Source organism: Alexandromys fortis, unplaced genomic scaffold, assembly GCF_014885135.2.
Source record: "Alexandromys fortis isolate MF-2015 unplaced genomic scaffold, M_Fortis_MF-2015_v1.1 scaffold_119, whole genome shotgun sequence".
In the NCBI taxonomy this organism is placed as follows: Eukaryota; Metazoa; Chordata; class Mammalia; order Rodentia; family Cricetidae; genus Alexandromys; species Alexandromys fortis.
Window position 1 is genome coordinate 105657 of NW_026067991.1, and position 21107 is coordinate 126763.

At 37.8% G+C, this 21107-nt stretch overlaps 1 protein-coding gene across 5 annotated transcripts in view; it reads right to left on the bottom strand.

Annotated features, from left to right (window-relative positions):
* Atp13a3 (ATPase 13A3) overlaps positions 1-21107 on the bottom strand; it is an 80269-nt gene that overhangs the window by 12968 nt on the left and 46194 nt on the right. For all 5 annotated transcript variants that reach the window (XM_050159764.1, XM_050159762.1, XM_050159765.1 and 2 more), the window contains 16 exons: positions 20869-21019; positions 18376-18492; positions 17759-17776; positions 17516-17669; positions 17302-17422; positions 15499-15623; positions 14535-14710; positions 13445-13567; positions 13283-13362; positions 12169-12211; positions 11969-12078; positions 11194-11290; positions 10241-10313; positions 7817-7985; positions 6929-7116; positions 2296-2384 (listed from right to left, as the gene is read on the bottom strand). In XM_050159764.1, the coding sequence (XP_050015721.1) occupies positions 2296-2384; positions 6929-7116; positions 7817-7985; positions 10241-10313; positions 11194-11290; positions 11969-12078; positions 12169-12211; positions 13283-13362; positions 13445-13567; positions 14535-14710; positions 15499-15623; positions 17302-17422; positions 17516-17669; positions 17759-17776; positions 18376-18492; positions 20869-21019 (1834 nt within the window). The remainder of the gene's footprint in view (positions 1-2295; positions 2385-6928; positions 7117-7816; positions 7986-10240; positions 10314-11193; positions 11291-11968; positions 12079-12168; positions 12212-13282; positions 13363-13444; positions 13568-14534; positions 14711-15498; positions 15624-17301; positions 17423-17515; positions 17670-17758; positions 17777-18375; positions 18493-20868; positions 21020-21107) is intronic.

A 21107-nucleotide genomic window follows, 5' to 3' on the forward strand; every position in this document is an offset into this window, starting at 1 on the left:
ACTGCTCTTCAAAGTCCAATAATGCAGTTTTTATGAAAAGACTCAAGATAAAATTTCCTACAGCTAGGGTAAGGTTTGTCACTTTTCCAAACTCATGTTGAGATGTGATTCCCACCTTAAGTGTTAAGAGGCAACGGGGTCTTTATAAGCAATTAGTTTAAAGGGGTTTCATTTTCAAGAAAGGACCAATGTACTTGAAAAAGAGAATTACCATGATCCCAGCAATACCACTCCTGGGAACGTTCAACGATTTTATATCCTACTACAGGGATATTTACACATCATGTTCACGGCTGCTCTAGTCACAATGGCTAGGAAATGAATGGATAATGAAAATGTGCTGCACACATAATTTATTCAGCTGTAAAAATTATGTAAATAAAAATGAAATTATGTAAAGGCTACAAAGAAAAGTGAAATCACCTGCAAAAAGATGGATGGAACTGGAAAATGTACTAAGTGTAACAACTTAGGTCCAGAAAGACAAATACTTCACACTCTCTCCCATATAGAGAGGAGCTAGAAAAGGCTTATTAAGAGGGAAAGGAGACCTTAAAGGGGATGGAGAGAGTGGCACGCATGTAATATAAAAGTAGAGGGAAAAAGTGGTAGTGGTTAGGCAGGGTTTCAGGTGATGGGGAGGAAGAGAGAGGAGGGGGTGAGCTAGTTTAAAATGTGCATCCAGGGACTGGAGAGATGACTCAGTGGTTAAGGGTACTGCGGAGGACCCAGCTTCAGTCTCAGCACCCACAAGACAGCTCACAACTGTGACTGTCAACAGCTGATCTGACTCCCTCCTTCTGGTCTCTGGGCACTGCATACATGTAGTGTACCTACACACATGCAAGCAAACCACTCACACAAATAAAAATAAGTGTTAAAAAAGTATATATATCAGAAAGAGGAAAACTGAGTTTGAAAGAAGTATCTTGTAAGGGTGAACAACACTTTCCCCAGAAGACATAAATTATTACATGAAAATTATCAATGTCAGGTGTGGGTCAGGGAGGCCCTAGAGTATATTGCCATTGCTCTTGGTTGTTCATCACAGCTAGAAGGTAAGACTATCTAGTGCCAAAGATAACAATACACTCTGTTTACAGAATACAGAGAAATCAAGCTGGAACTGACCTGGAAAATTCAGCAGTGCACCTGGCATGCTACGATAGAGATCTGCACCAAGCAAAGATGTACACACTAGTTCAATAATGACACAAAGGTTCAGGGGAACTGCTCTCTGACTAGATTTAAAGCCTGCTCTACAGAACAGACTTCACCATAGATTGGGTAGCTGCAAATGTGGTCAAGAGTCCACAGCTTGAGAGGTCAGGATCCCAAGAGGCAACTACTATTGTTTTTGCTCAATGGATATGAGTATCTTCTAAATATCTTCCCACTGATTAATGCTGCTCTCAACCTTGGCCAGAGAAGCTTATTTTGGCAATGGCAAAGCAGTCAATATAGAGATTCTCTCTGCTTTCTGACTATAGATACAATGTGACCAGCTGTCTCAAACTCCTGACAGCATGCATTATCCATCTTGATAAAAGATATCCCCTCAAACTATGGACCACAATAAATCCCCCCTTTCCTAAGTGGCTCATCAGTTATTGTCACAGCAATGAGAGAAATAACTAATAACAATATATGAGAAATAAACAGTGCTCACAGAAAAGGAACTAATTGTTTCCTGAATTTATTAAACAACTCAGTATAACTCTAATTCCAAGGGTGCTTTTCTTGGTACCCGACAAGCCAAACCTAAAATTTAGAAAGAAATACTCCCAGACAAAAACATCTTGATGATTCTATCACATTGAGGTAGAAGTATTGTTCTGAAATATATAAAGATCCCTTACAAAGTCATAATAATTTGGAGAGTCCAGTACTACCAGAAAAAGATAAAGAGAACTCAAGTATAAAATAAAGCCCTAACAGGATGAAAATCACCAACTTTACATTTGGGGAACTGAAAGATGTCGGAAGAACCACTGAAGGAAGACACATGGGAAAAGATATGCCAATGAACTAATCAGGTGTAACCAATAAAATCAATTTAATTATGTTCTTTTAGAGCATCGTTTAAATACAACCACATCTTAGACAAAGGAAAAGAAGCAATATTGGGAAAAATAAATGGAGGTAGTTTAATCTTTCTTCAGTATCAAACATCAGAAATACCATTTAGCTGTTTACCTTCCATATAGTAGTACAACGCCATTTTTTATGAATGTCTTAATACTGTTACCCCAGTTACCATCAACCATGACACAAGTAGTGAGTGCTAAGCCTTACCTCAAGAACCTGGTCAACAGAGGCAACTGGATGCAACATGATGAATAGTATGAACACATACAAAATAATCACAGATAGAACAAAAAAATCTGGAAAAGAAAGCAAACAATTAAATTAGGCATTTCCTTTAAAAGGTGCCAAAGACCAAGCAGCATATAATTACTTCAAGATTTGCTTTAAATACCTCTACTTAAGATGAAATATAAAAAACATATGCTGTTATTTCCTACAGTATAAAACATCCTACAACCCCACCAGACATCTAAAGTCCATTAGCTTCAATCTTAAATGTACGTCAGATAATAGTAGCACATGCTTTAATCCCAGCATTCCAGATACAGACAGATTTGAGTTCCAGGCCAGCCAGAAATATATAGTTAGATCCTTATAAAGTGATTCCCCTGCCTCAATTCTACACTTACAAATGGAAATCTAATATTCTACTTCACAAGTACAACTAAATTAATATATATTAGTTATCCAAAAGTTGTTATGATAGTTAAAGAAAATGCTAGTTGGAAACACACAAATACCAGTAAAAATGGGGAGAAAAATAAAGAACTAAAAGAAATAGTCACAGGCAAGTTTGATGGCACAGAACTGGAAAGCAGAGGTAGGAAGACTGAGTTTGAGATCACCCTGACCTGCAAGGTAAGATTTATCTCAGGAGAAGAATGAATCAAAATGGATGGATTGATGGATGAAGTTCCTGAAGACATAACCCATATTAGATACATTTCAAATCTTACTGCATAATTTTGTTCCTGATATATTCCTTAGTTAAGAAGTTTGTTATATTTACTTAAACATGTTTTCAAAAGTTGCTGAGTTTCCCCCCTAACATCTGACTTCTAAAAACCTGCCAAGATTTCCATAAGAGAAAAAAAAGTTATCTTCCACTGGAGATAAAACAGCTACTATGGGCTGGGAGATACTTGGCAGTGGAACACTTGCTGCTCTTCCAGAAGATACAAGTTCTGTTCCCAACACCCATGTCTGGTAGCTAACACTATATCTTAACTCCAGCTTCAAGAGAACGTAATAACCTTTTCTGGCATCTGTGAGCACTGCATACATGTCACAAGGAGATGGAGACACCCATAAATAAAAATAAGCCAAGAACTACTCAAAAAAGTTAGATGTCACATGGCTTTTCATAAGCACACAAAATTTTTTGAAAATAATCTAAGAATTCAACAAAGAATGGAAAATCAACTATTCAGGGAGGTAGGAATGTCTAGTAGATTACCCTCAGCTTCTGGGTCCTCTTAGAATTGTCAGCAAAGTGAGCATTTAGCAACCCTGTTAAAGTAAAAATGCTCTTCACTAGAGACAAGTGCCAGAGTAAGTTATGTGTTGCTGGTGATTGTGGGTCTGGGGCAAAGTGGTTAAGCTAAGAACAGCTTGGGCTATGGACACTGTTAGATATAAACAAAATCTAAAATAAGTTAGTTTGGTGGTACATGTCTACAATTCCAAGATTTGGGAGACTGAAACAGGAACCATGACCAGTTCAAGGCCAAAAAGCTTGAAACATCACCAGTTCAAGTCCAAAAAGCCTAGACTGGATGGCAAGACACTATCTCAATGTTCTCCAAACATTGGAAATATAACAGGTAAAATCAAGTCCCAGCTGACTGTAACACAAATCTTTCTGACAGAAAAGTATTTCTTGCCTATTCCCTAAAATAATACATAAAGCAAAATACACACCTATGATTTGTCGTCCTCAATACACACTTCTCTTGCTGCTTCTCAATCCTGTTTCTTTCTCAAACATTAACTGCCACCTTCTGACTTAGCTCTCTATCCCTTTTCCTTTACTCAGTTATCTGTCTCTGAAAGGTCAACTTATTTTGTAGGGCTAATATTCCCACCAATTAAGGCATGACAACTAGACAGGAGAGATCAACATTTCAGCTCAACACCTTCAAAGGCAAAGATAGGAAATGGACTTTGCAAACAAAAACTACAAGGACCAAGCAACAACTAAAACTGAAGCTGAAACTACTGGGCATGACGGCTCACACCTAGAACACCACAACCTGGGAGGTGGAAGATCAAAACGTCACTCTCAGCTACATAAGACCCTGCCTCAAACAAAGAAGTTTAATCTAGTGAGAAATGACAATTAAGAGCACATTATCATGGTACTTGAAATGGAAGTACAGCCAAACATAATAGTGTACATATACCTGCTTGAAAATGTGTAGCTAGACTGAGAGTGTAAGTTTTATTTTAAAATGAAAATAAATCAGAAAGGAGGAATACCATTCAGGAGAGGGTGCCTCCGGTATTAGTAACAGCAACAAATAAAAATCTCAAAAAAAATGTAATATATTACATTGATTAGAACTTGAGAACAACTGAATGGTCTTAGCAAAGAACTAGTCCAAAAAGTGCAATGGCAATGCACGTCAGTGACAGGAAAACAAGGGGTGAAAGAAAACTAGCAAAAGGTATATAGCCAACTATATTGGTTCCTCTACACACTCTTGCATATGCTTTACAGAAAATTTTATGATTATATCTCTGTTGAAATATTTTAGAACATTTAAAAAGAAATCAGGGCAATCATCAACAATAAATAAAGTGGTTATCATGTATTCACATCAATTGGAAGCTAAATGAGAAGCTAAATGTGAAGTTTTCAAAATCCTGTAACATATGTATTTGCGGAGTGGAAGGGGATTTGAGGTAGGGCTTCTCTGTGTAGCACTGGTTACAACTCTCCCTGCTTGGAATGACTCAATCAATCTCTTACTTCAACAATTTAAGTATAGATAGGGTGGAGTATATTTCCTTAGATAGTTTTCCTAATGGGGACACAACCTGAGAGCAGTTTTCTTTATAACTAAAAAGAGGAAAAAAAAAAAAAAAAAAAAAGGAAAACCACTATCTCTAGACACAGTGTACTGCACCCGAAATCTTAGCAAAAGTACGAAATCTGCCAAGAAAACTTGGTAAGACTCTGTCTCAAGAGATAAAAGAGGGGGTTGCTGATGAGGGTGCATAAGCCCAGTGACCTGAGTCTGATCTCTGACATCCACGTAAAAGGTGGAAGGAGAAAGCAGACGCCTGTCCTCCACATACAATATTAAAAAAAAAATAAGTAAAGAAGGGCTAGGGATGAGGCTCAGTTGGAAGAATGCTTTACCCAGCATTACACCCAAGGTTGGGCCCCTCATGTTACAGAAACTGGGTATGGTAGCAAACACTTGCAATCCTAGCACTCAAGAAGTGAAGGCAAGAGGATCAGAAGCTCAGGGTAACCTCAGTTATGCAGCCTGAACTACACAAGACCTTACCTTAAAAAGCAAACAAACAAATAAAAGAGAGTTGGGGATACAGTTCAATGGCACAATACCTACCTAGCTTGTGGTGAGTCCCTAGGTTGAAGCCCTTACTTAATATTATCTCCAATCCCTTCCTCTAACTCCACCCCCACAAAAGGTTCACCTTTCAGTACATTAACTTTAGTTTTATAAACTAAAACTATATATATACTAAAGGTCCTACTTTAAGTATCACAGAAGGGTTCTAGTGGATCTTAGTAACAGCTATTAGTACAGTTACACAATAACATGTATAATAAATATAGTAACAAAGTTCTTATCTTAGAGAACTATCAGTACCAAAAGGAAAGAACAAAAAACTTAGCAGTAAAAACAAATTTCAATGTTAGCTGTTCAAACATGCATAAGGTCAAACATGGGATAGTGCATGTGGAAATGTAGAACAAGGTCTAATGATTATTACTTCTATGATGTCTAAAATGTAGACCTGGCATTTTAACTGAACAATGATGTCTTTTCATGGCCACAACACAAGAATACCTGCCATTTTCTCCTTGACAGCAAAAGCCATGTCAACTAATGTTTTCAATTGTTAAAACTGTTATTAAGTGTGTGAACTGGCATATGTGAGCATATGTGGAAGTCACAGGACTTCTGTGTGTGTGCAGATGAGTCTCTCTTTGTAAAAGGTTTTATGTAGGTTCCTAGGACTTGACTTAGGTCAAGTTTCTCAAGTAGGACAACTGCTAGGCCATCACATTTAAATTTAAATAAAAAAATTTAAATTTTTCTATTTTTAAAAGCTGGTAACTAACACATAACACCAAGTTTTGTTCATAAGGTCTAATGTATGTCATCTATGTTATTGCCTATGAACAGACACAGATCTCTATGCTGTTTGCCAATTCTGTATGGGAAGCAAAAGTGATTTAAAATTAGGAACTCCAAAGACACTGACCACAACGGTATGAGTAGAGAAAAAGGCAGGTGGTTCTGTATAGAATACCCCAAAGGAAAAGATACCCTCTGTCTCCTGAGCGCCTCCTACAGATTCCTGTTTCCAATTCTAATTCTCTGTACTCATTCACAGAAAAGAAAGGGCCCAAAGTAACAGGATATGAAAACCAGTTGTCGCTTTCACTTTTAAAATTGTAGAGTAGAAATGCTCATGAAAGTGAGAATAAGAAAGTAAACATGCAAAGATTTAGAATCTTACCTAAGAATTTAACAGTTAAAATTCTTCATTTATTTTATTCATTTTTTAATTTTTTTAAAACTTTACTTTTGAGACAGGGTCTGGCTTTGTAGTTAGATAGGATTGTGATTGTCACACTTACAATTCTTGTAGCAAGGCTGCCTGAATGGTTTTCCTTTTGAAAAGGCAACCGCCACTGTGAGGTACTGAAAACTAGAGATAAAAAATACTGTGGTATTTTCATAATTTTGTATTGTACACGCATCGAGTTCAGTTCCGTTGTACAAATGCGATGAGTTCCAACACCCGCTTCTTGTTGTATTACAAACACTGGAACACAAAAAGATCCTATTAGGGGCTTAGCAGCATCTCCCCCAAGAGGCCAAAATGCCATCTACAATACAAAGAAGTAAGATGCTACTTATAGCAAAAGACACAACAGCAGCAACACAGAGGGTAGGCAGGAAAGCTTTTCTTCTTTCCCCTTTAGCTAGATATTCCATTATGTATCATTAAAATTATAATCAAGTAGTGTCTTTTTTTAAATTTTTGGAATTTTAGTACAGTGATGAACATGAACAGGCCAGAGGTCTGTCTTTTTGTGCTACCACTTTTAACTGCGGGATATATAGTGAGTCCCACTTGGATACTAAAAGACTAGGTGATTAAGGTTTTGCCGCCATGGGTGGATTAATTTATTCATGTAATTAACAGATAAATGGGCATATGAGAAAACCCAGTTTAAATAGTCTCTCATTGTGTGATGTCAGGTATTGCCTAAGACGCCACCATCAAAAAAGATATCATGTAATTTCTCAGTCAGGAGGTAAGATAAATCGATTTTCTTAATACAAGTAACTCTGTGGTACAGAGCAACAAAAATTGAGACACTCTTCTAAAGTTACCTTGACAAAAAGAAAAAATTTATTAGGTGTTTAAAACAAGCTACATGAAACTCCTGTACATATTTCAAGGCTCATCTTTTCATATTTATCTTACACAAATACTTATAATGGATTGACCAACTTACTCTGAGTATGGATCACACACTTTATACTGCTTGACCCAGAAAAAGCCCAGCGACTGAAATCCAACAGAGATGACAATCTGAGACAAGACGGAGAAGAGGAGTGCCCCAGATATAAGGCCTGAAGGTGGCCTCTGTGCCACAAGTTCTTTCCAGGCAGGATTCAAACTCACTATATTTGAAAGAACAGAAAGTTTTTGTCTAAATTCCCTGCTAATAAAAATATAACAAAATTCACTTAGAAATGAAAGTTTCAAAATTCTGGTTTTGTCTATTAAGTATTTAGTAAGAAAAGTTTCTAAATACTAAGTTAAATGTCATACACATTATAATAACCTATAAAACATTTTATTCTTTTTTGGTTTTTTCTTTTTTTTTTTTTTTTTCTTGTTTTGTTTCATTTTGTTTTTCGAGACAGGGTTTTCTATTCTCTGTGGCTTTAGAGCCTGTCCTGGAACTAGCTCTTGTAGACCAGGCTGGTTTCAAACTCACAGAGATCCATCTGCCTCTGCCTCCTGAGTGCTGGGATTAAAGGCGTGCGCCACCACCGCCTGGCTAAACATTTTATTCTTATTTCAAAAATGCCTCCAGTAAGTTTTACATTTCTGTTGAAATTCATGGGAAATACTAGTTCCAGTAAAAATAAGAATATCTGTAAATCAACATGTGGTAGTGCACACCTCTAATCCAGAACAGGGGAGGCAGAGGCAGGAGGATCGCACGTCTGTGATACACAAGCAAAATCATGTCATATCCTGTTATGTCATAACATAATGCAACATGAAACTGGAAAAAAATAGTTACATGTTTTCCCTTTAAAGAAATTACTAGTAACGTTTGAAGCAATATAAATAGAATAGTAACATAAAGTAGAATTAGTCCAATTGACAGACAATACATGGGATCTACCAATTTTTCTTCTATAGTTTATCTTTTGATAATAATGTGTGAAAAATCACACTGACATTCATTAAAACTATGCTCACCCATTAACTAGTTTTATCATCCATTAAGCATCTTAACTCAGCAATTCTCATCAGGGGTAATTTTAGCACCCCAGGAAAGATTTGGTGAGGGCTGTTATAGCAGATAGAATTTTGACACATATTAGTTATTTATCTTAATGTTAGTATCACCAACTTCCATTCAGATAACTAAACATAGAGAGGCTTGGAACTTTCACTCTTATGTTCTAGTTATGCATAAGATACTCTGTAGGCTATGGAAAGAGTAACCAACCGAGTCACACAACCCTTCACCTATCATCAATCTGTCCTGCCTGCAAGATGTACCAGGGACATGTGAGAGTGGCTAACCAAAGACTGCCAACTTGAGGCCCGTGTGCCACAAGAGGGAGCCCATGTCAAACACTAGACAGCTAGAAACTGGAGACTAGATAACTGGAGACCTGGGGTAGGGCCAAACACAACTGGTCTTTGGGGAAGGAAAAAACATCAACAAAATGATTCCTAATGATATTCTGCTATACTCATAGCAGTCATCATCAGAGAGGCTTCCTCTGGCAGCTTATGGGTGCAAGTGCAGAGACGCACTGTCAGACATTATACAGTCTAGATTAAAGGTTCTTCCCCTTGGAGATTGAAAAACCCCATGTAAAGGGGGGAAGAAAAGACGGAGGACACCAGGCCAATGTGGTCCACCAAATCAACTAAGTAGGGTTTACATTGGCTCACAGAGACTGAAAGGGTAAGTACAGGGTCTGGCATGGGTCTGCACCAGATGCTCTACATATGTTATGGCTGTTAGCTTGGTGTTTTTATGGGACTCCTTAGAGGCAAGTGGGCTTATCTCTGACTCTTTTGCCTGCTCGAGTCTTTTCCTCCTACTGGGTTGCCTTGTCCAGTCTCAATGAGGGCTTCATCTTGTCTTATTGTATCTTGTTTTGTCTTGTTTGGCTGTTGTCTTTAGGAAGTCTGCTCTTTTCTGAAAAGGAAATGGATGGGGAATGGGTCTGGGGGAGATGGGAGATTGGAAGACGCTAGGGGTGAGAGGGGGAACTATGTTTGGGATGTATTGTATAAGAGAAGACTCTATTGAGTAAAAAAGAAAACCTGATTTTTAGTTAAGAGAAAGATAATGCATCAAGGTCAAGTCAATATAATGGCTAACAGAGGATCCTCTGATTTACTAATTGAGCAAGGGGAGATAAGCAATTAGTATTTTAAGGCCCAAATGTTGTGAATAAATCCATTATAAAGGTTTAAAAAAAGATACAAAAACGATATAAAATTTATGAGCCAGGATTAAAGCTCACTTCCAGTCTAGAAAACAGACGGGGCAAAATAGAAGCAACCAGTAATGAAACATATACAGCAATAAAGCAGCCAGTAATAAAACATATTAAATTATTTAATATTACAAATTTTCAAGTGCTTTGAGAATTAAGAAAATTAGCAAAATACTTACTTGTAAATACCACTACCAAAATGATTGCCAGATCAATGAAGAGAAACTGAAAGTCTCCCAGGTTACTCAAGATCTACAAAAGCAATTGTGAAAGTTTAAGAGTATTTTCACAGTACTGTTGCCAGGCAACAGCCTTGTTGTCCCCCCTACAAGACACTTTCAAAATGATCCTTCAATCCGCTTAAAAACTGAACTACATTTGCTTCTGAAGTTAATCAACAATAACATCATTTGTATAATTTTGACCGAATGTTAATATATGAAAGTTTAACTTTAAAATCTGACAAAGCATTCTTGATTTTGACAAGAAATTTTTACTCAAAATATTCAGCATTCTTAAATATCAGTATCTTGAATTTCTTTATACTCTAAGTGTTCCCTTTGTAAATAGTAAAAAGGGGATGTTCTCACAGTGCCAGTAGGAAATCTACAGGGAGATCATGTCAATCATAATCTGATAGAGTAACCTATTGCAACTACTGTCAAGATTCTCTTTCAAAGACATAAAGTTCTATCAAGTATTCCTGAAATGTCTTTTTCTGTAAATGCACAGTGACGTTAACTACAACTGTGATTATAACACAGATGGCATACATCTAACATAACAGCAGTAGAGAATCAGGCCTTCAAGGCTCTCCTCAACCACATAATGAACATGAGGCTAGCCTACAAACATGAAATTCTGCCCAAAATAAGCCAAGCCAATCTGTACTACAAACTAAAAAGAATAAAATCAGCATTTCTTCCCCCACAAAGCTGTAGTCATGGGTGCAGGCTTTAATGAACATACACGCCAAATTAATGGCACTGCTACTCATTCAACTTTATTATCTCAAGGTAATCTTATATACAAATTTCATTTTTAATCAATGTACTAAAAAATCAACAAACACATGCCCAATATCTTTGGTGCCTGACCATAAAGAACATCCCTTGGCAGTACTGGTACTCACAGAATACAGGAGAGTAACACTGAAGTATTGTATGATGCTGTATAATGCCATAAATTTAAACACACAGAAAGATGTCATTAAAGCAGCACGGCCCTCCCTGTGAATAGAAATGTCAACATGTGATTAATAGCACAGCACCTTAAGCTTGACCTTCAGAGTATGATTATATCATGACAGATGAACATCAACATTCATAGCGACAATAAAGTTTGATACCAAAAAACTATGTCACGACACAAAAGCATCAATCTACTATTAGTGAGTTACAGGTCAAATGCATATTCAACCAAGTCTGTACTGCTCTGTAGGATATTTTACCCCATTATATTATAAAACTTCGAGCCATGAATACTAGCTCTCAGGTCTGTATTCATAGCCACTGGGGAGGTTGAATCTGGAGGCTTATACAAGTCCAAGGCCATCCAGGCTACATAGGTAATTACTGGCCAGTCTCAACATACAGAGCAAGTCTGGAGGTGCATACATGGTGGGGTATGGTGGGGTGGGGTGGGGTGGGGTGGGGTAGGAGTCGGGGGTCCTGGGGCTGGAGAAGAGGCTTAGCAGTTAGGAGCACTGGCTTTTCCAGAGGATCCGGCATTCTATTTACAATACCCATTTGACAATTCAGAAGTACCCATAACTCTAGTCCCAGGGCTCAAATGCTCTTTTCTGTTCTTCTTAGATATCAAGAACGTACGCACGCAAAACACAAACATGTTTTATTGAGGTCTCTTGTAAGAAAAAAGAATGGAGGGAGGAAGATTATTCCAATTACCTGATGAGGTTCGGCACACAGGAAATACTAGGTGTCTTAGAAGTAAAAGGAGATGCCACAGAAGCTTCAAGCTCAGACAAAGAAATGCCACCATGTGCCCTCTTCAAAGCCTAATTGTTTCAAGAATATTGATTAAATTTTGTGAATATAACTCAAGCTGAAGAACAAACTCCAAAATAAATCACAAAAACCTTACTTACACCACAATCATTTGCACCATCACCGCACATCCCAACAAAGTAACTAAGAAAAAAAAAATAAGATTAAGCTTTTATTACACATCACATCTAAAGTAATGGATTCTCCAGCAGAGCTAACAGATCAATGAGTTTTCCCACTAGATGAGCACAAACAACATTCTACTGACAGCACACTGGGCTGAGACTGGCATGACCTGAGTAATTTGTTTCTGCTTGAAAATGGACAAATAATTTTGGTGTCTTGAATTCCTTATCTGTGGAGCAAAGACTTCAGCCTATATATTTTATAATACACTTTTTGTGTTATTAGTAAGGATTTCTCCCCTTAGATACTTCAAACATTACTGGCTACTAAAATTTCAGAGTCCTGAACCAAGTGCATTTGTATGAACCTATACACCCAGAACTTGGGAGGATCAAGAGTTCAAGCCTAGCTAACACACTACCCTCAAATCAAGACAAACAAAAAACCAAATTATGGTCACTTCTTTCAATATGTACCCACACATATACAAGCAGCACTAAGTGGATTGAGAAGCTTGAAAATAAGAAGAACACATGAGCTTGGAAGGGAGAAGTGTAAGGAAACTTGGGATCAGAGGGAATGGGGAATGGGCTTGTTTATAACAAACTATACATGAATTTCAATGAAAAGAGCAATAAATTACAATCTGTGTGGGTATAAACTTAAGAAAGGACTGTGAATATTTTTCTTCAGCCAGATAAATATGTGAGCTTGTTTACCTATCTTATAGAAAATAATTCTTCTCTCTCTCTCTCTCTCTCTCTCTCTCTCTCTCTCTCTCTCTCTCTCACACACACACACACACACACACACACACACGTGCGCATACTTTAAATTTTTCATCTGTTATAGAAGTGTTTCAGATTTTTTGGAAATTTACATATATTGAAATGCTTGCTTCAAATTCTATCGTGACAATCAAAGTTTAAGATTTTGAAGTATTTCAGATTTCTGGTGTTTGGATTAAGGATGCTAAACTTACACATGAGAAATATTAATTACTCTTCTGAATTTGAAAATGAAATTACAATTTATTTGAAAATTACAATGAGAGGAAAAGCCAAAAAAAAAAAACCTATGAATACTTACTCTACATTTTGCAATGCTTCTACCAATTGTGTCTTCTGATCTGGTGCCATTCGAGCAAACACGGTGCCATGTAACATCAACTAGAAAACATACGTTTTTGTTTTTTTAAAAATGTTGTTCATAAATAGCACATGTAAACATCCATAAATTCATAATGCTTACCTTAGGAACAAGATCTTGAAAATGTTCGAGTATCACTGAAAATGACTTTCCATTCATCGCAAAATGATAGCGAGTTGACGGAAGATCCTCTAAACTATCATGGGCAAGTTTAATTGGAATAGCCTGTACATGAGACATCAGAACAATATTCAGGAAGCCATACCAAGAAATACAGTTGTATGTTTAATATATTTATTCCAAGATTAAACTATTTCACATTATATATTATACATGTCATTAAAATCTTAGCTTTAGCCAGGGGTGGTGTACACCTTTAATCCCAGCATTTGGAAGGTAGAGGCGGGTAGACCTGAGTTCAACACCTGCCTGGTCTATGAAGCAAGTCCAGAACAGTCAGGGCTACACAGAGAAACTCCGTCTCAAACAAACAAAAACTTTACCATTTATTCAAAAAGTAGGGGGGGGGGGAATCAATATTAAGATTACCTGTAATATTTATCAAAAAAGGAAGGAAGGAGGGAGGGAGAGAGGAAGAGAGGGACAGAAAAGGAGAGGGAGGGATAGATAGGGAGGGAGGGAGGGAGGGAGGGAGGGAGGGAGGGAGGGATCCTAGCAATAAAGAGGCAAAGGCAGGATCAGCTTTGATTTGAAGTGATCTGAGAAATGATTTTTCTGTTTTGTTTGTTTGGTTTTCATTTTTCCAGACAGGGTTTCTCTGTGTAGCTAGAGCTGTACTGTAACTCACTGTGTAGACAAGGCTGCCCTGGAACTGAGATATCACCTTCCTCTGCCTCTCAAGTGCTCGGATTAAAGCTTTGTGTCAGTCTTGCTGGGATTAAAGGTATGTGTCAACACGCGAGAACTGCATTTTTATGAACTGTCTGGATCATTTACTGCTGATTATGGCTAAAACTGAGTATTTGGGAATCTTACACTTTGAAACTACGGTTCTCAATTTTGACTAAATACCAAAATTTAAACCTTCAGATTCTTATGCTAATGAATCAGCATAGTTCTCACCTCTATTTTCACTTAGTTTTTGTTAATACTGAGTTTTTCTGTACCACTGCTTGTTTTGCCCCAGACTAAATTCAAATAAACAAACTTAAAAAGATAATATAAATATTACCTCTGAGTCAATTGCTGATGATTCATTACACTGTGTTAGGGAGTCTGCATAATGCCAATTGATCTTGGCAACTTTCCCATCCTTTGGAGGTAATGCTTCAGCAATAATAACTTTATCCTGAGGTAGAATCATTCCACAGTCTCTGGCCACAGAGACAGCCGTCAACATGTTGTCACCTAATTTTCCAAAGTATTTTAAACACAAAAGGTTGAAAAGGAAACATAAAGCGGGCAGTGGTGGCGCACGCCTTTTATCCCAGCACTCGGGAGGCAGAGGCAGGTGGATCTCATTGAGTTCGAGGCCAGCCTGGTCTACAAGTGCTAGTTCCAGGAAACAAAATACAAAAAAAGATAAGGAAACATAATGTATAGAATGAGGACTAGGCATCTACTATAGTGCCTATGGCTGGCAGAAGGGCCCCCACAATAGCTCTGCTGGAAAGGGAACTGTTGCCAAGCCTGATAACAGAGTGTAAGTCCCAGCACTCACATGGAAGGAGAAACTGACTCCTGTAAGCTGTTCTCTTGAATTCCACACATACATACACATAATAGAGAAAAGAATTATAATTTTAAAATTCTAACCTAATTCTAACAAACACTCGCTATATGCCAACACTGAAAATTATAAATAATCCCCAAAATGAACAAGGCATGCACTTATCCCAAGAATTTTATATTACGTCACAAGAAACATTTATGGATAATTCACAAGTCAATGTACAACACAGGGTACAGCAGACAGAACAAAAACCAAAAGTTTCAGTTTCTCCTTCAATATGAACTACATTTTCTATAAACAGATTTTGTTAGAAATCTAAGTGAGAATTATAGGTATCTTATTATCTTTGAAAATTATTTAGAGTTGAAATAGGACAATACATGGTAGAGTCACAAATAGATAATAAATGGATACCTGACTATTCATCAATCTCATACAACTTGAGCTTCAGAGTCACACTCACCTGTGACCATGACAGTTCGAATGTTGGCTTTATGCAAATCTTCAAGTACTGCAGGGGTTTCCTGTTTTAATTTGTTCTGCATTATAATCAATCCCATAAAATCCATGTTGTTTTCAATGGCATCTCTGAAAAGAATATATAATAGTTTACTTTGGACAAAAGATTGACAGAGAAATCTAAAATATCTAAAAGCTAAAAGTAAAACACTCACATAATGAATGAACAGATACAAGTACCAGTTCACTATCTCCAAAAACTCAAACATCTATTCAAGGGAACAGTCTATGAAAACTATATGTGATTGAACAACTAGTCTTTAAGGGTGACAATGGCAAAAGGTGACATTAGAAGGAAAGAAAAGACCAATGTGTCCTTTTGTGAGAATTAGGACATACCTGTGGTTTTCAGAGTGACTTATGTTATCAGTTCACTAGTATTTTGGTTTTGTATGTATGTATTTTGCCTGCATGTATGACTGTGGTGTACCTAGTACCCATGGAAGTCAGATGAAGATGTTGGATCCCCTGGTTCTGGGGTTATGGGTGATCGTGAGACACTATGAATTAGAAACCAAACCCAGGTCCTCTGAAAAAATAGCCAGAGCTCTTAAGTTCTGAGCTACATCTCCAGCCTCCTTGCTCTGTTTTTGTTTGTTTATATTTTGTAATGTACAGATCACCTCTCCAAAACAGGCAGAAGTATCAGGACAAACTAAATTCCTTTCGCGTACAAAATACTAAACACAGCCTGAAAAATTACATTGCCCTTAAAGGCTAAGTACATCATCAGCTATTCAAAAGAACAGAAGGGGGTGTAAGCTAATAGCTGTAAACCTGACAATCTAGGACCAACTGGAGACAGGACTCTGAGTAATCCTGTCAGGGATAATCTTGCTGATTATGTTGAGGTGGGAAAACCCACCCACTGTAGGTGCCACCATTCTCTGGCTGTGATTCTGGCCTGCAGAAATGGAGAAAGAGACAAGTAGAAGCACAAAATTCAGACTTCTGTTTCCTAACTGTGATGAGACTGGATGCTTCAAGCTCCTGCCGCCTCGACTGCCCTACCCCACCATGATGACTGTACCTTGAACTGTGAGCTATTCCCATTGGGTGGTTTTAGGAAAAATGAACACTAGAATCATTTACTGCTCCTAAAACATGCCTGGCACACAGTAAAAATTTGCTAGCAGGCTGGAGGATGGCTCAGTGGCTAAGAGCACATAATACCACTTTTGACAGGGACCCAAATTCAGTTCCCAGCAACTATATCAGGTAGCTCACAATTGCCTGTAACTCTAACTCAAAGGGACCACTCACTCTTGGTATCCATGGGCCCTGCAATCACATGTACAAATCCATACACAGACATACAAGTACCTTAAAAATCAAAATAAAAAACAGAATCTGATAACAATTTCACAAACTACAAGTATTTCCAAGACTTCTAAAGAAAACAATTATTTGAAGAACATAACACAGGCAAAAAATTTGATGAGTGGGGCATGGTGGCCCACGATTTAATCCCAACACTGGGAGGAAGAGGCAGGCAGATCTTTGATTTCTAAGCAAGTCTGCTCTACACAGTGAATTCCAGAATAGTCAGGACTACACAGAGAAACTGTCTTGAAAACCAAACAAAAAGGGCAATATAGAATAAAAAGGGAAAAAATAAAAGTTTCACCTCAAACACCAAAACCAAAGCTACAATATACATATTTCACACATTCAATCTTTACTGTACATGACTTACAGGAACATAGGGATACATCATGGGGACTGCAGGACTGCTACTCAGTCATACCTGCTAATATGTTGTACTTTGTGCCACGTCAGTTTTGACTCCAATTTTCTGTGTGCAAGAGCAATCACACGGAAGCCTTGTTTGGTATAATCTTCTAAAACTTTCTCAAAATCAATTGGAACTTTTAAAAATAAGAGGAAATTTGATTTTAGAATTGTTACTATAAGCTTATGTAAATAGCTGAGTTTTACCCAGAATCTAGTTATTTCCTTACCTGTTTCAGGTTTACAAAGACTAGCAATAACCTCAGGGGCTCCTTTCATGTAGGCATCCATTTTCTTGTCACCTAGTATCCTTGCAACCACACTCATCCGTTGTAAAGCAGAAGAAAATGGGAATTGTCGAACAATTCCTATCTCATAAACAGCCTATTTAATTTAAAAAATGCATAAAGGATTTATTCTTTAAGAATAAAAACAAATGTATTTAATCTAAGAAGAAAACATTCTTCACTTACTGGAAGTTCAAACAGCTCCTAAAACCAAGAAAATAAGGTGCAGATTAATATACATCAGCTACAAAAAACTAAAACATTCACAAAATAACAAGCAACTTTGAGTCAGAACCTAAGAGTCCCAATACAACATCGCCCATTTAAAAAAAAAAAATGCTGTCATGGTGTAGCTTCATGGTATGACCACCCAGGTAGAATGCCGATAGCTCGGGCTTCAATTCCTAGCACAAGATGTCATGGATTAAGAGGGGAAAGTGTTCAACATTTTCAAATATTCTAAATCATAAAAATACTGACACATTAAATGCTAAAATAAATGAGAGACAATGAAAAATTCATCTAAGAGTAAAACTAGTATGAGTGCTTTTTTATAAATTATTTGTATACAATTCTAGGGCTACAGATGCAAACTAAAAAGATTAGCTATCACATATGTAAGTGGCAAAGGACACAAGGGCACTGAGAATTAAATTTCAACATTTCCAGAGAATGCCTGTCTTCCACCAGGGTAGCCATTCTGAAAAGCTCAGTTAGAACACACCTGTATCTGCATAGGATAACATACCCAACACCCTTCTGATAGAGGTACTTCTAAACTAGAGTTCAAAGTGGCATCATACCATTTCTTGGTTTCCTACAGCTGTAGATTCAGGAAACAGCTGTTTGGAAGGACGAACCACAGTGGGCATAATTCGGTTATGAAGTGCTGTTTCTTCCTCAGTTGCTTCTTCCAAAATCTAAAAGTAAAACATTCAACATACCACAAAATTCCATATTCGTTTCATTTTTAAGTGATTCATTGGGAGGTGGGGAAGCAATTGTTGCCAAAGGACACATGAACACTAAACTATTAACATAAATGCATTTTAAATATATTTATTTTTATTAACATAAACATAAAAAGAACTACTCAGACACCTCGCAACCTTTGGGTGAAGGGAGAAGTAGCTTAGAAGTAGAATAAAGGAGCAAATATGAAGCCTGTTGTCTTCAGAATGAGCTGGAGGCACATAGTTTTTTAAGATTTTTACCCTATAATACAGGGATTTCCTTTCTGCCACAAATGACACAAGTGTGTATGTATTCACAGGTATACACTGTAATCCCAGTACTCAAGAATACAAAAGCAAGGCCAGGCGGTAGTAGCACACACCTTTAATCCCAGCACTTGGGAGGCAGAGGCGGAAGGATCTCAGTAGTGAGTCTGAGGCCAACCTGGTTTACAAAAGTGAGTGTCAGGCCAGCCAGGACTGTTACTCAGAGAAACCCTGTCTCAAAAACAAACAAAAGGAATACAAAAGCAAAGGAATCACAATTTTCACACTAACCTAGGCTACACAGCCAGCTTAAGGTCAACTGGACTATATGAGAGCTTTTCTCAAGCCTAGACAGAGTTCAGATATAGTTAATGGAACCACTAAATAAAAATAAGCTGTACAAGATATCATGTGATTTTAGAGCCATACCATGAAATCATAAACAGCTTAGCTACTATAGTCGTAACCTCTTGATTTTCACCTTTTTAAAAAAAATATTTTATGTATATGGGTATTTTTACCCAAACATATTATCTGTACACCTTGTGTGTACATGAGAGGGTCTGGACTTACAGACAGCTCTAAACTGCCATATGATGCTGGAAATTGAACCTAATATTATGCAAGAATAGCTTATCTGACCATCTCAGAAACTGGGATGTATCTTATTGTCCTATGATCAGTTTTAAGGCAAGTTTAAGAAGAGGAAACCACAATTTAAAAAACTGTGGGGCATTTTCTTGAGTAATGACTGATATGGGAGAACCTAGCCCTAGAGATGGTGCTACTCCTAGGCAGGTGGTCCTGGATGGTATGAGAAAGCAAACTGAAGGCAGGTAAGGTGGCAGGCACACTTAGTCCCAGCCCCAGAGGCAGAAGCGGTGGATCTCTGTGAGTTCAAGGTCAGCATGGTCTAGGTAATGCATTCAAGGACAGCTAGGGCCCTGTAGAGAGACCCTGTTTCAAAAACCAAAAACAAAACATACAAACAGGCTGAGCAAGGTTTGGGGAGCAAACCGGTAAAAGCGACACTCTTCCATGGCTCTGCCTTAGTTCCAGCCTCCAAGAGGTTCTAGTTTTGATTTCCTACATCAACTATTTTAAATGATGAATGCCACGTGGAACTATAAACTCAAATAAACCCTATCCTCCCTAGTTGCCTTCGGTCATGGTATTTTACCACAGCCATAAAAATCCTAACCAAAACAGAAATTAGCACCAGGTTGTGGGGTATTGCTGTGGCAGACCTGACGGGAGGATTGTGGAAGGAGCTTTAGCTTAGAAAAGGCACTGTATGCTCAGAGCTCAGTGGGTGGTGGCAGTCTTGCTTGTGAGATTCAGAGGGAAGAAACGACTCTATCAGGGCCATTTATGTAATATATTTAAATTAAGAATCTGTGGTTCTGGTCAGCTGGAGTTGAAGAACTGGCTGTGATTAACAAAGGACCAGAACCACCGGGTAGTGGTGGTGCACACTTTTAATTCCACACAGGAGGCAGAGACAGGCAGATCCCCATAAATTCCAGGGTAGAGTTTCAGCACAGCCAGAGAAATCTTGTCTCGAAAAACCAAAAAAACCAGATCCACTAAAGTAAACCCTTTGCTGGCACAATTGATGCTAGTCAGCTGGGGCTAAGAAATTAGCAGTGATTAAAAAAGGCCAGAATCACTGAGGTGAAATCTTCTGGAACTATTTCCTCAGAGTCAGCACACAATCTATTCCAGGGTAGACAAGGCTGCATCTCATGCAGACACCCCAAACTGATAATGTATTAGAATCACATAAACTTGCTTTGAAGGCATGAAAAGGGTCAGGAAGAGCAGCTGAGGCTGGCACTGTGAGTAGCTGAAGTCTTGGAGGAGAGTCTGGGAGTAAGCTACTGGTCAAGATACAGACTAGCGCCATATAAACAGAGTGTAAGGCAGCATAAAAACAGAAAGTTAAGAGCTCATGCCTGTACTCACGAGTTAAAGGCAGAATATCCTCAGCTATACAGCTATGTTTAAAATGGGCCTACGCTACAAAATGGGGGGGAGGAGGGAGACCTGTTTCAAAAGCAAAAAGGTTAAACTTACCCATCCAATGGCTTCAAACATTTTCAAATCAAGTGGGTCACCAGAAAGAACACCTTCAATTTTTGTAAGTGAATGACAAGTAGCCATGCAAGCAACAAATTGAGATTTTACCAATATCTCACTGCAAACATTGTCTTCTGGTAAAAGAAATCTAAACAGAGAATACACACTGAATTAGTTTTGCATTTTTCTAGACTCAACCCAACATTTTAATACATCTTTACAGGTTTGTGATCAAG